General features: G+C 41.8%; 1 protein-coding gene and 1 long non-coding RNA gene across 2 annotated transcripts; one reads left to right on the top strand and one right to left on the bottom strand.

Moving 5' to 3' along the window:
* Nucleotides 1-1747: 1747 nt before the first annotated feature.
* Nucleotides 1748-9224, top strand: LOC127332685 (uncharacterized). Its single transcript, XM_051359005.2, has 4 exons — nt 1748-4040; nt 4116-4665; nt 4747-4969; nt 8887-9224. Exons 1-4 carry the CDS (start codon nt 1801-1803, stop codon nt 9030-9032), a joined length of 3159 nt encoding a protein of 1052 aa, XP_051214965.1. The 5' UTR covers nt 1748-1800; the 3' UTR covers nt 9033-9224.
* Nucleotides 9225-9770: 546 nt separating this feature from the next.
* LOC127332684 (uncharacterized) lies at nt 9771-11021 on the bottom strand. Its single transcript, XR_007870607.1, has 4 exons — nt 10710-11021; nt 10409-10458; nt 10196-10257; nt 9771-10092 (listed from the first exon to the last, which is right to left on the bottom strand). It is a non-coding gene; the product is annotated as an uncharacterized lncRNA (long non-coding RNA).
* Nucleotides 11022-13229: the final 2208 nt, after the last annotated feature.

Below are 13229 nucleotides of genomic sequence, written 5' to 3'. Positions count from 1 at the left end.
ATATATAGACATATATGTGTTAAGTTTTACTAGCAAAATATTAAAAGTTAACATCCAACTATATTCGTATAGTCTAAGATTATGTAGATAATTGTTAACCACTAAGCAATGTCATGCAAGTATTGAAAGACAAAAGGAGTAGAAAAATTTAAGAAGTAATATTCCCTGATAGAATTATTACCTCCAGCGAAACCAAATTCCAATGACTCGGTCGACAATAATGCTTCATTGCTTCACAAAAAAACTTCTTCACGCATTTCTAGATGTGAACTCGTTGAGGACAACTTCAAAATTGATGTAACCCTAACCCTAAACCCTAACACTAACCAAAATATCCTTCTCAACATAGTAGCCAAGCCATTATATATGTCTTGTAACATAGTTGACCTCAAACAATTTTTCAGTAGTTTAGTCAAGAGGTTCCGATAAGCAACTGATACATTTAGGTAGCAATCTACGGCCGTAAGAAATAATAAATTAAATACATCTTTCACAAGTCACAATGTTTACACAGATGACAAGAAGTCAAGAACACACTGAATTTCTGATCGATAAAAAAAGCGGAGCAGATTAGCAGAATTACCTAAGCTGCTAAGCAGTATGCAGCAACAACAGGAGCCGGTCGAAAATAAAAGGCGATGACGATCTGCAGGGCCCTAGCGGCAGGCTCTGGCCGCTGGCAATTTGGGCAGTCCTGGGCGAGGGCGCAAGGCTGCGGAGGCAGAGGCCGAGAGGAGATCTAGAGTCGATCGACTCGGGATGGAACAACAACCGATGGAGTCGAGTCGATCGCTTCTTTATCTGTCTTTTTTTTCCTTGTCTCTTTTGTTCTGCTCCCTGACCTCTTTTCTTTTCTTTCTGTTCCATTCCGCTGGACCTTTGGCCCTTCTCGTGATTTATTTTTCCAGCATGACGGTATGAAAGAGCGATGTGTTTATGCCCCCCCCCCCCCCCCCCCCGGCTGTGACCCATGGGTGTTGCCCATGGTCGCCTATGGCCAGAGCTAGCCCTTCCATTGGTGTATATAACCGACTCTCGCCATTTCTTGACCGAGTTGCAATTTTTCTCAAGTTATGTGTACACCGAAGTAAGCCATAGCCATGCGACGATCATATTCCAAACACGTATTGTGTATCGGCAATTGAAAGAAAGATGTATTGCGGTTTCATTTTCTTGATTGCAAAGCTTAAACGTCCACAATTTGACCATTCGTGTTTTTTTAAGATGATCTCGTCTTGTAGGATTAGCCATGCGAAGAGCTTGCAATTTGGATGAGCCCAATTCTTCCAAACCACCTCGAGCATTTAGGAAAGGATTATGCCTTCGAATTGGGGACGTGTATGCCTTGGCCACCATATATACCCCGAAGTTATGAATTTCCATGTGATGTCATTCGGGGTGTCTTAGACATGGTTAACCTTGTTGATCCTTGTCCAGAGATCAACAAATTCGGAGATGTGCCCCATTGTGATACCAGCAGAGGTGTTGATTTTTGAAATCCAAAAATCTTAAGTGATGCCCTTGTCCGCGTTCAGTGATCTAAGAGTTTGGACTTAAAGAAGAATAGTAATTGTGGTCTATATATCTGGTTGGAAAAGACAAGTATAGTTCCAATTTTGGTCGATACGATGAAAATGCTCCATGGTTAATTAACGTGACTCTATCGCAGTGGAAAAATGCAATTAAGCTAAACAACCGACGCTGACTTTGTACTCGGCGACCGGCGACGTTGAGGATGACCCTGCAGCCTTTGAGACTACACGTTACTACGCCTGCTCGCCTGCATCGGAAGGATGCACGATGGAGGAGGCGGCTACTGCTTCGCTACGGCGACGTGAAGAGAAGAAGAGGAGACAGAGATTAGCGGCGATCACGCTCGGATCAGGTGAGTATTTCAATTCAGTTTCTGCTGTGCCTGTCCAGGATTCCGGATCGACGGTGAGGAGACCAAGGTTTCCAACGCCGATTATGTCGCCATCGACCTTCTTGCTCGAAAATTTTGATGCTGCTGAGTGGGTGCTTGTTCAGCGGAGACGGCGACGGTTTCGGAGGACAGGGCCAGTGAAAAACAGGTGGACATTAGATCACAGTGTGCATCGCCGGCAGAGATGGTCGGCGACGTATGTGCCATCTCAGATTCAGCACAAGGAAAATTCGAATTTTGAACATCCTGTTTTTGAGTTGGGCCGGGCCATTGCTTGCGCATACGATGACGAGCCGATTTGCCATGTTCCAGGAAAGGGCAGTATGGGCCCGGAACGGGTGATCGCGTCTCGTGCGCCTACACGCGTGACTCGTTTTGATCGTGGTCAACCGTGTAGGCTAGGTTTCGGTAAGTCCCCTTTCTGTCCCGCACCACGTATTCCTCCGCTCGTTCCTGCTGTCGCCGCCGTCATGAATCGCGGTGGAGGTAATCCGACGAGGGGAGGCCGTGGAAATGGGAGGTGGGAAGGGGGTGGAACTGGTCCGCCGCAAGGCGGTAGATCCAGTTTCGAGCAGGGCGGCCCAAGTGGTTATGCCGGACATGGAGGGAACTATGGTGCTGGGGCGGAACGCTCCAACGATGTCTTCGGTGATGGTATTTTTCGGGCTGGTCATGGGCGCCCCAATAATGCTGGGGGCGGCTTCAGGAATCAGCAAAGTTTTAACAGAGGGTACAACCGCAGTTTCGGAGGTAATAACTTTAATCGCCGTCCTTCTAACACTTATGTTCGGCGGGATGATCCGCCTAGGGATGGTCCTGATCTTAGTGGTCTCAATGATGCCCAAAGACGCATAGTTAAGGAAGCAGCTGAAGCTTTTGCTAAACAGATACTTGCTACTTCTAGTTCTGATTCAGTTCCTCATGATGCTGCTTTGCCAATTGCTCGAGAATCTGGGCGGGTTACACCCACAGTGAGACAGACGCAGGTAGCAAGGCCTTCTGAGGTTTCTCGCACTTTTGGTACTAATACTGTTGGGGTACTGGTACAAGGAGGGGCTCCGGCAGAAAGAAATACAGGGGCTGGGCTCTCGCAGAATACTGTGCCAAATATGACCTCTGATTTGGCTTTGGCTGCTGCGGCAAAAAAGAAAGGCCCGGAGTGTTTTCGGTGCCACAAAACTGGGCATTGTATCAATGATTGTATAGCAGTTTTATGTGATGTTTGTCAGAGTGCTGATCATGCAACTAGAGACTGCCCTACTTTGCGTGCTCCAAGACCAAGAATTGCTGTTTATGGGGTTGGACATGTAGATTTAACTTTTTGGAAGATACCACTGTCTGGTGATGTTCGGCCTCGTGTTGAGAACACTAGGTTGGGTAAGGTGGCTGTTGAAGGAGGGATCATGACCATACCTGAATTAATAGCACAGTTGCAGTTTCTGATGCCTGATGATCAGTACCAATGGGATGTTCAGCAAATGGAAGATAATGTATTCAGGGTCAATTTTCCAAGTAGAAGTGACTTGGTTAAGGCTCAGCATTTTGGCAAATTTTGTGTACCGAAATCACAAATTACTTTGTCCTTTGATTTTTGGAGAAAAGATGTAGAACCTGTTTGGACGGCAGAAGAGGTGTGGGTCAGAGTGCATGGTTTTCCTCCTTTTGCTCTTGATGAGATTGTAGCTTTATGGGCTTTTGGTGATATTTTTGGTGAGACTACAGATATTGATATACCTTACACAAGGGCAAATAATGTTTTGCGAATCCGCATAAGTTGTTTGGATCCTGCTCTTATTCCCACTAGCCTTGATGTCAAGATTCGTAATGATTTCTTCCGACTCAGTTTTGAAGTGGAGGGCTTAAGGGCTCCAACAACAGTTGACGATGGTGTGTCTGAAGATATGCATAAGGATGATGACATGGACCATGATGGCCCTACTAAGAACTCTGGTGATGATATCGACAGAGAAGTCAAGAGGAAGAAGAATGAGGAGGAAAGCAAAGATTCTGATTATGAACCATCTCATCCGGATCCCTCTGCTGGTACATCTATTGCTGTTTCTCCATTTAAAGGGGCTCAAAATAATGAGAATTTGATTGTGCATGCTACACCTAGGTATGATAATGCTTTTACATCTTCAGTTTGTGATTTGGTTGATTCGAATCCTAAATGGCTTGAACCGTTTTTTAGTGCTGCGGCGGACCTGGACTTGTGTGATGGGAATGGTGACTCCTTGTACCCGGCTGAGACCAGTGTTGATGAACTGGAGGCTAATCTTATGTATGATGAACAAGGCAGCCGCAGGATTAATCTTGTTGATCAGAGGGTGGTGGAGGCCGCTGTGTGTGTGCATGGCACATGCACACAGCGAGCGCCACAAGGGAAGGAGATTGTTGTGTGTGTGCCTGACACATGCACACAGCAGACGTCGATCGGGGCATCGGGAGGAGCTGTGCATGGCGCATGCAGGGGGGACGTCGGTGCGTCGACTGAGACGCCGATCAGCGCGGCGAATGGCGCATGCAGCACCGCGTCGTCCATGCCTCGGGCGGTCTCCTCGTCGACGGCGCGGGTTTTGTCCTCGACGCCTATATCTTCATCGCTGGTTAATGCAACAAAGGGCCTTACCAGTTCGCCTCTGGGTACTTCAAAGCGTACGTATGTGCATACGGTAACACCAAAACGGAATTCTACGACGAATACAACTGTTTCTACCTTGCCATTGCCGGTTAAGGATATGGTTAGTGATAATGTTGTTCTATCTTCTGTTTCACTTGAGAATGATTCTGGTACAGCATGTTCAAATTCTTTTGTATCACAGGCAGGCTTGGCTACCAAGATGAGTACCACACCGGGTATAATGACCACGCCGGTATCTCCAGCTTTATTTTCTGATGAGGTGATTGCGTATGGAGGCATTAAATCACAAGAGGCAAAAGGTATTCGGTCAAGTGGAAGACTTAGAGCGCAACCAAATGCTGATGCGACTCAGCTAGAAAAAGCTATGCTACTGGCTCAAAGGCGTAATGAAAGCTTTGCACAAGGTATCTCTCAGCCACACTCGTTACTTAATTTTTCAGATGAACAGATTATCCATAATGCTACTGTTTTGGGAGTCTCTATGGGTAGTTCTTTTACAGCGCAAATTAATGCGGCGCATATAATTAAAGAGAATGAATTCCAAAGGACACTAACGATCCTAAAAAAGAATGAGTCTGTGTTAGATAAAAGTGCGGAACAATTGCCTTGTCTTATTGTCTCACGTGCGTCTGATTTAGTTGGAGATCTAGATGATGAGGATTTTCTATTAGATACTGATTTGCCTTGTGCATCCACTGTAACAAATAAGATAAGATGTAATAGAAAGAAAAAGTCTTATGATAAGACTAAGGTTAGACGAAGTAACAGAATCAGAAATAAAAAATATAGTTAGATGGCGATGAATTCTCTGTGTGGTTTAACTTGGAATAGTGAAGGTTTTGGTGATCCGGGAAAACACCTGTTTGTCAAAGAAGCTATTAGGGAATATCGGTTAGACTATATAGCGCTTTTGGAAACAGGAAGATCAAATTTTACTGTTCCTTTCCTTAGAGACTTATCTTGTGGGAAGGAGTTTAGTTGGTTCTGTTTGCCACCTCAGGGCCGGTCGGGAGGTATTTTGGTCGGCATTAATACTAACACTTTGAAAGTTAATACAGTAGTTAATGGTGAATTCTGTGTCAAATTATCTTTAAAATCAAAAATTGATGGTTTTGAGTGGGTTTTGGTACCAGTGTATGGAGCTGCACAGGATTCTCTTAAACATGCTTTCTTGTCTGAGTTGGTGCGGATATGTGAGGCCGAGACTCTGCCTTTACTTCTTGCTGGTGATTTCAATATACTTCGAAAACCCGAGGATAAAAGTAATGATAATTATAATCCTCGATGGCCCTTCATTTTTAATGCCATTATTGAAAGTTTAAATTTGAAAGAAATTGCTCTCTCGGGCCGTCAATATACGTGGGCTAGTCGTCGAGTGACCCCTACTTATGAAAAGCTGGATCGTGTGCTTGCTAGTGTGGAGTGGGAACAAAAATTTCCATTGGTGTCGGTTAGGGCGTTATCTCGGTCGGGGTCTGATCACACACCTCTTCTTATTGATTCAGGAAACCATGCACATTTAGGAAACAAAGCTCGTTTCTCTTTTGAGTTGTCTTGGTTGCAACAAGACGGATTCTATGATTTGGTGGCAGCTGAGTGGGTTGCAGCTCCAATGGGGGTATCACCAATAGACACTTGGCAAAAAAAGATTAGACACCTACGAAGATTCTTAAGGGGATGGGCGAAAAATCTTAGTGGAAAATATAAACTAGAAAAGGAGAGGTTACTTCAAATTATTGATTTCCTGGATATTAAAGCGGAAACTTGTCCGCTATCTAATGTTGAAAGGGATGAGTTGAAATTGGCTAATGATAAGTTGAACAAACTTAGAAGGGCGGAGGAAACAAAATGGGCACAACGAGCCAAGGTTAAGTATGTACAGGAAGGGGGTGATAATACAAAATATTTTCACTTAATTGCTAATGGGAAGCATAGGAAGAAGAAGATTTTTCAATTAGAACAGGACGAGGGTACAATTGTTGGGGATGATAACCTAAAAACTTACATTACTGAATATTACAAAAAACTTTTTGGTGAGCCGCAACACAATTCCATACTAATGGTGGAGGATAGAGTTGATGATATTCCTCAAGTTTCTGCGGCTGAAAATGAACTTCTGATCAAAGATTACTCTCTCGAGGAAGTTTATGAGGCGATCTCACAGATGAAACATAATAAAGCGCCGGGGCCTGATGGGTTTCCGGCGGAGTTTTATCAAACCTTTTGGGAAGTAATAAAATTGGATTTAATGGCGCTTTTTATGTCCTTCCAGAGAGGAGAGTTACCGTTACATAGGCTTAATTTTGGGGTTATTACTCTGCTTCCAAAAAAAGATAATGCGACACAAATACAACAGTACCGTCCTATTTGTTTACTTAATGTGATTTTTAAGATCTTTACTAAAGTGGCTACTATCCGTATTTCGGAGGTTGCTCATAATGTGATCAAACCTACTCAGACTGCATTCATGCCGGGCAGACATATTTTGGAGGGAGTGGTTGTGCTTCATGAGTCCATTCATGAACTGCATAGGAAAAAATTAGATGGTGTGCTCTTCAAAATTGATTTTGAGAAGGCATATGATAAAGTTAAATGGCCATTTTTACAACAAGTCTTGCGTATGAAAGGGTTTGATGAAATCTGGTGTGATCGAATTAGACAATATGTGCAAGGTGGAAGTGTGGGGATTAGGGTGAATGATGATATCGGACATAATTTCCAAACTAGGAAAGGTTTGAGACAGGGTGATCCTTTATCTCCAATTCTTTTTAACATTGTGGCGGATATGCTAGCTATTATTATTGCAAGGGCTAAGGAAGCGGGTCAGATTGGGGGTCTTTTACCTCATTTAGTCGAGGGGGGAATTTCTATCCTACAATATGCTGATGACACAATTTTATTCATGGAACATGATATTGTCAAAGCACTAAATATGAAATTAATTCTATGTATTTTTGAGCAGCTCTCTGGTCTGAAAATTAATTTTCATAAAAGTGAGATATTCTGTTTTGGTAAAGCAAAGGATATTGAACAACAATATATGCAGATTTTTGGTTGTGAAGCGGGCGCTTTACCTTTTAAATATTTGGGTATACCTATTCATCATCGAATTTTGAGGAATGCTGAATGGAATCCGGTTGAAAGTCGTTTTGCTTCAAAATTAGGATGCTGGCGTAGTAAAATGCTTTCTTATGGGGATAGGTTAGTTCTCATCAATTCGGTCTTAACAAGTCTATCAATGTTTATGTTATCCTTCATGGAGATTCCGGTGGGGGTTCGAAAAAGACTAGATTTTTATAGATCTAATTTCTTCTGGCAATCTGATGAGAAAAAGAAAAGATATAGACTATCTAAATGGAATATAATATGTAGACCGAAGGATCAGGGAGGTTTGGGTATCGAAGTTCTGGAATTAAAGAACAAATGCTTACTGAGTAAATGGCTTTACAAACTTTTAACTGAAGAGGGTATGTGGCAACAAATTTTGCACAACAAGTATTTACATTCTAAAACTCTACCGCAAGTTGAGGCGAAACCAACGGATTCGCCTTTTTGGAAAGGTCTTATGAAAGTTAAATCTGATTTTTTCAGTAGAGGATTTTTCAATGTTGGTGATGGTAGTTCGGTGCGCTTTTGGGAGGATGTGTGGCTAGGGGATGTTCCTTTATCACAACAATATCCCTCTCTTTACAATATTGCACAACATAGAGATGTTCTGGTTTCCACAGTGTTGGCTCAAAATCCGTTGAACATTACTTTTAGGAGAGGCCTTAATGACCATAAATATATGGAATGGTTGCATTTGTGTCAACGACTTATTACCATTAATCTCACAGATGAACCTGATAAGTTTATATGGAAGCTTACAGATTCCGGAATGTTCACTGTTAAGTCTATGTATCTTGATTATATGAATGGTCATACTAGATTCTTACGCAAATATTTATGGAAACTCAAGATCCCTTTAAAAATAAAAATCTTCATGTGGTTTCTTAATAATAAGGTCTTACTTACTAAGGACAATTTGGCAAAACGTAGGTGGACAGGATCTCAAAAGTGTTGTTTCTGTAGTACTAATGAAACGGTCCATCATTTGTTTCTTACATGCCCCTTTGCTACTATTATTTGGCGGATGATTTACTTTGCTTATAATATTCCGCCACCAACTAGTATTAATAATATGTTTGGGAACTGGTTGTATGGAGTTCCGAAGAAAGATAAGCAGAAAATTAGGATTGGTATATCTGCTATATGTTGGGCAATATGGAATACTAGAAATGATATGATTTTTAATAATCAAAAGGGTACTAACTTTTTGCAGGTCATTCTTCGAGCTGTGCATTGGATACAGTTATGGGCTTTCCTGCTACCGGAGGAGCAGCGCAAGGATATGGATACTGGTTGCAACAGACTGCTGGTGCTTACTCAGGACTTCTATTACCGGGCTACTGGGTGGCGACACATTAATATGATAGAGTATGGCTAGCCTATTTAGATGTTTGCTGTTCCGTTGGTTGGTTTATGTGGCAACCATGACGGACCCATGATTGTTTTTCTTTCTTTCGTACTTGTTACTTGATACTTGATACTTTATATGTTTAATAAAAGGCCGTGTGCATCAATTGATGCAGAGGCTGGGGCTATTGCTCCTTTATCGAAAAAAAAAAGTCATGCACGATAGATCATCACGGACACGTGGTTCCCCACGCCTGAAACCCTGATCACACGCCCCAAACCTCTACTTCACCTTCAGCTGGACTTGCGCTGCACGCTCACGCAGGATGCCAGTAAGACGGCAGTAAACAAACCGTAAACAAATGATCGTGTCAAAATCTCCTTCTCCCGAGGTCGTCTTCCCCGCCCAAGAGTACTCCTAGAAGAGACGTTTATTCGCTCTAGGTACCAAAAACATTTGCTTACACTCCGTTTTGGCATCTCTAACACGTACAGGTAAATCGACTGTGCATGCTCCTACACGATCAGTAAGATAATCCTAATCTATACTCTTATCGACCTGGCCACCATCTCTAGGTAAACATGACATGAACTAGATTTAGATGTGCGTCTTGGCGCACGATCCCGTGAAACTCGTGCCGATGCACACTTCGTATAACACTGCTAAAAATTAGGTGGAAAATAATAATCCGTTTCTTAGGTTTGAGCAAACGAAGTCGATATGATGATCTTAGGATAAAGCACACAAAATTACAAAGTAGGAAACATTTATATACAACCAGGAAAAGAGAGGAATATATTATAGTAGCAAACACTGGATGGAATGATGTAAAATTAGCGTATCCACCGGTATTTTGTTCAACCTAGAGCTACATACAGGAGGCCACACTAATTTTGCATCCATTTCCAGTAGCTCAAAGATAAAATTACCTCTTGACATACTTGAGCAACAGCATGTATTGTCAAGAAGAAGTGGTCTAGTATCAGGAGTGCCTGCTGAGGTGATCTTATGCTTGCCTTTTATGCCTCCTAGTGAGGACCCTATCATATCAATAAATAGGTTTTGAAACACCTGCAAGTATTTTCAAGCATCAGGTCAAAACTCAGATTCAAGAAGCATTGCCATGTATTAATTGTTGAGGTATGAAGGAGCTAAGTTGTTAAATATTTTGAACCTACTTCAATTGTTTTTTGATAGCGCACCTCCAATGTGTTTGCTCTTTAACTTCAGTATGACCTGTAATTATCCAGATTTACTCTTAATTAATATATGAATGTATACAATGTACATCTTTTCATATTCACTCGCCATAATTGGCAAGAGTTAAACAACAATAAGCCTTTTGTACTACTATTAGAAACTAAGCTCTGGAGGGAAATGACCCTACCTGTGACCTCTTGTTAATGTAGATTGATACCCGTCTCTTGTGTAAATCCCCTGATTCAGGAACACAAGTTTGCGATCTCAGGTCACATAGCTGAGGGGTAATATAACTACAACTAAATTTCAGAAAAGAGAACCTATTGGTAGAATGAATACTATAGAGATTAATCTTCCCCTACAGCCTTGCTTTTTCATCGAATGCCATGTAAGTATTAATTTAAAAAGTTGGACAAACAAAGACAGAGATTATATGCGTACTAAATCAAAAGAGAGCACTGGATGAAAGCGGGCAGGCAGTTGCTCACCCTGGCTCGATGTGGAAGCAGCACATGATCCTCATGTTGAACATCGAAGAGGACGCAGAGGCAGAGCAGCAGCGATGTGAGCGTTACCCATGTACCTTCCTAACAGAAAGGCAAAGAGCAGCGACAGACTCTGGATGGCAGCAACAGACTCTGGGCGGCGGCAACGGCACATCAGAGGCCACCAACGCTGCAGCTCCGTTTGTAGCTGGCGCTCCTTCTTCTTCGAGCGACGATTCCGTGGTCCCTCTCCTAGTCAAGAGATGGAGAAAAAAAGGGATTATTGTGAAGATGGAGAGCTCGAGAAAACATAGAGCAAAAACAGTGCCAAGAAAATTCAATGGGGGAAGAAAAACCTCACGGCATCGGCCTCTCCCGCGGTGCAGCGGCGGCCCTTCCTCTGGTGCAGGTTGGCTATCATCCTGCCAGGGAGTATCCATTTAGCCTGTCAGGGTTCCCAAAACAGAAAATCATCCTGCCAGGGTTCCCAAAACAGCAAATGATTAACAAGCGCTCATCACTATTCACGATAAAAATTAACAGTACAACAAAAGCAAAGGTTCCAGTCCTAGGAATTTAATGATTTGTTGTGAGATTGTCACTGAAACAAAAGCAAAGTTTAACAGTACAACAAAAATAAAAGCAAAGTTTAATTCGACAAAATATATGTTGTGAGATTGTTACTGAAACACTAAGAATGGATAGTAGGATGGCTCAAATCCAATTCGTTTGTTAGTGAGATTGTCTATGGAGTAATAATGCACATGAGGAACGGAAATCCTAATCCTTGCAAAAAAAACATAGCAGAGATATTATTTTGATTCATTCGGCTGCTGTATATAAACTCCAATTTCCTATGCTGCCTGCAAAAGTACGTTCCAGCATGAAATGTAAAAATATATCAGGCCAGGTTATGCAATAGCTTAACTGAGAGGGGCCGATCATCCTAATTTAGGAATAATAATATTTGGAGCATTAGAGCTACAAAAATATAGAGCAAAAGAGCGGTAAGCATAACATAGTTTCAGTTTGCATGGTTCATATCTCAGATTTCATGTTTTCAAATCTGGAAATGCACTAACAGAGAATCAGTAAAAAAAGAAGAAAATCTAAAGAGGAAACATTGAGTTAACAATGAAGTGGCCAAAATTAAAAGAACCAGAAAAGAAAACAGTACCATACTAAATGAGAGACCTCTTTGAATAAGATGCAATGATTGGTTGATCACATCAGATGGAAACCTGCCTCAACGCAGGAACACACTGGCCCCTGTTCACACTTTAAAGGTGAAAATGTGTATCAGTCACTGAAAGACAGATGGCTAGGTTTGTGGCTAACATGGAAAATTAAGCTTGGATAACATAATACTGCTAAAAAAATATACCAAATGGCATATTAGGATATGCAGAAGTTGATTTTGAGGGAAAAAAAGTAAGTACCTAGTAAGCTAGATTATAACTAAAGTTCGTCTCTTCACTACACCAATACTGTAATTAGGTACATATGATCCAACCACAATAATGCACTAACACCATTTTATTTTCAGCACAGTTGTGAGATTATCTTCGATAAAGGGAAAGCATACGTTTTATTCAGATTTGCATAAAAATATAGGTCAGTGATACTCCCTTAGAGTTAACATGTGTGTTGCTTGCTAGATAAGTAGCTGTTTCTTAAATTTGACTGCACAAACTGAAGGAAGAATAAAAAATCCAACAAATATGATGCATAGCTCTAGAAATCGATCCTGGCCCTCATCGGAACTCGGAAGTACCTCTTTCTGAATTCTGACCTGTCCTCCGGAGCGATCTACTGGACCGACAACCTGGCAATCTGGCCTCTCCCACGGCACCAGCAGGGATGCCCTGGTGGATCATGTTGGTCTGCCCCATCCATCTTCACAATTACAAAATCAAATGCAAGTGCTTGCCTCAAAGACGCACAACAATGAAACAAACCAAATCATCATGTGGTACTGATCACACCAAGCTTTGTAAGTCACACCAGAAAACTCTGGATCCATGAAGGAAACTTTTAGAACCTGTAGAAGCAACAATGTAAAAAAAACAAACGCCGCATCAATTTTGCATTATAGTTGGACTTTAACTGATGCATAAAAAGAAGAGATGGATGGTTATTGTAATCTATTTTTGCAGGGCCCCTGTGCTTCAATTTGAGAGCAGGCTATCTGGAGAGAGGATAAAAAGCTAGCAACCGAACCTGCTGCCCCAGAGTCATATGCTTAAGCATATCTCTATTTAATTTCTACAACACAATCTCGGTACATATTTCTGACTACTAACACATCATAACCGAACAAGAATAGTATGCAGTGAAGTCCTAGCAATACTACGTTCCTAAAAGGGAAGGTGAAACCTTGACACTTCTTTTCTTTGTACAACATAAATAACCATGATTCATTTCTAGAGAAGGATCAATAATTAGAATGCTGAACCTCACCTGCGAAAGTCCCATACCTGCTTTATTATTGAAGTTATAACATAATTCGAATCAATAAGCTTT

This window comes from Lolium perenne, chromosome 2 (genome assembly GCF_019359855.2).
Source record: "Lolium perenne isolate Kyuss_39 chromosome 2, Kyuss_2.0, whole genome shotgun sequence".
NCBI classification, from domain to species: Eukaryota; Viridiplantae; Streptophyta; class Magnoliopsida; order Poales; family Poaceae; genus Lolium; species Lolium perenne.
Note: the sequence above shows the minus strand (reverse complement) of the source record. Positions and strands in the feature narration are given on the sequence as shown.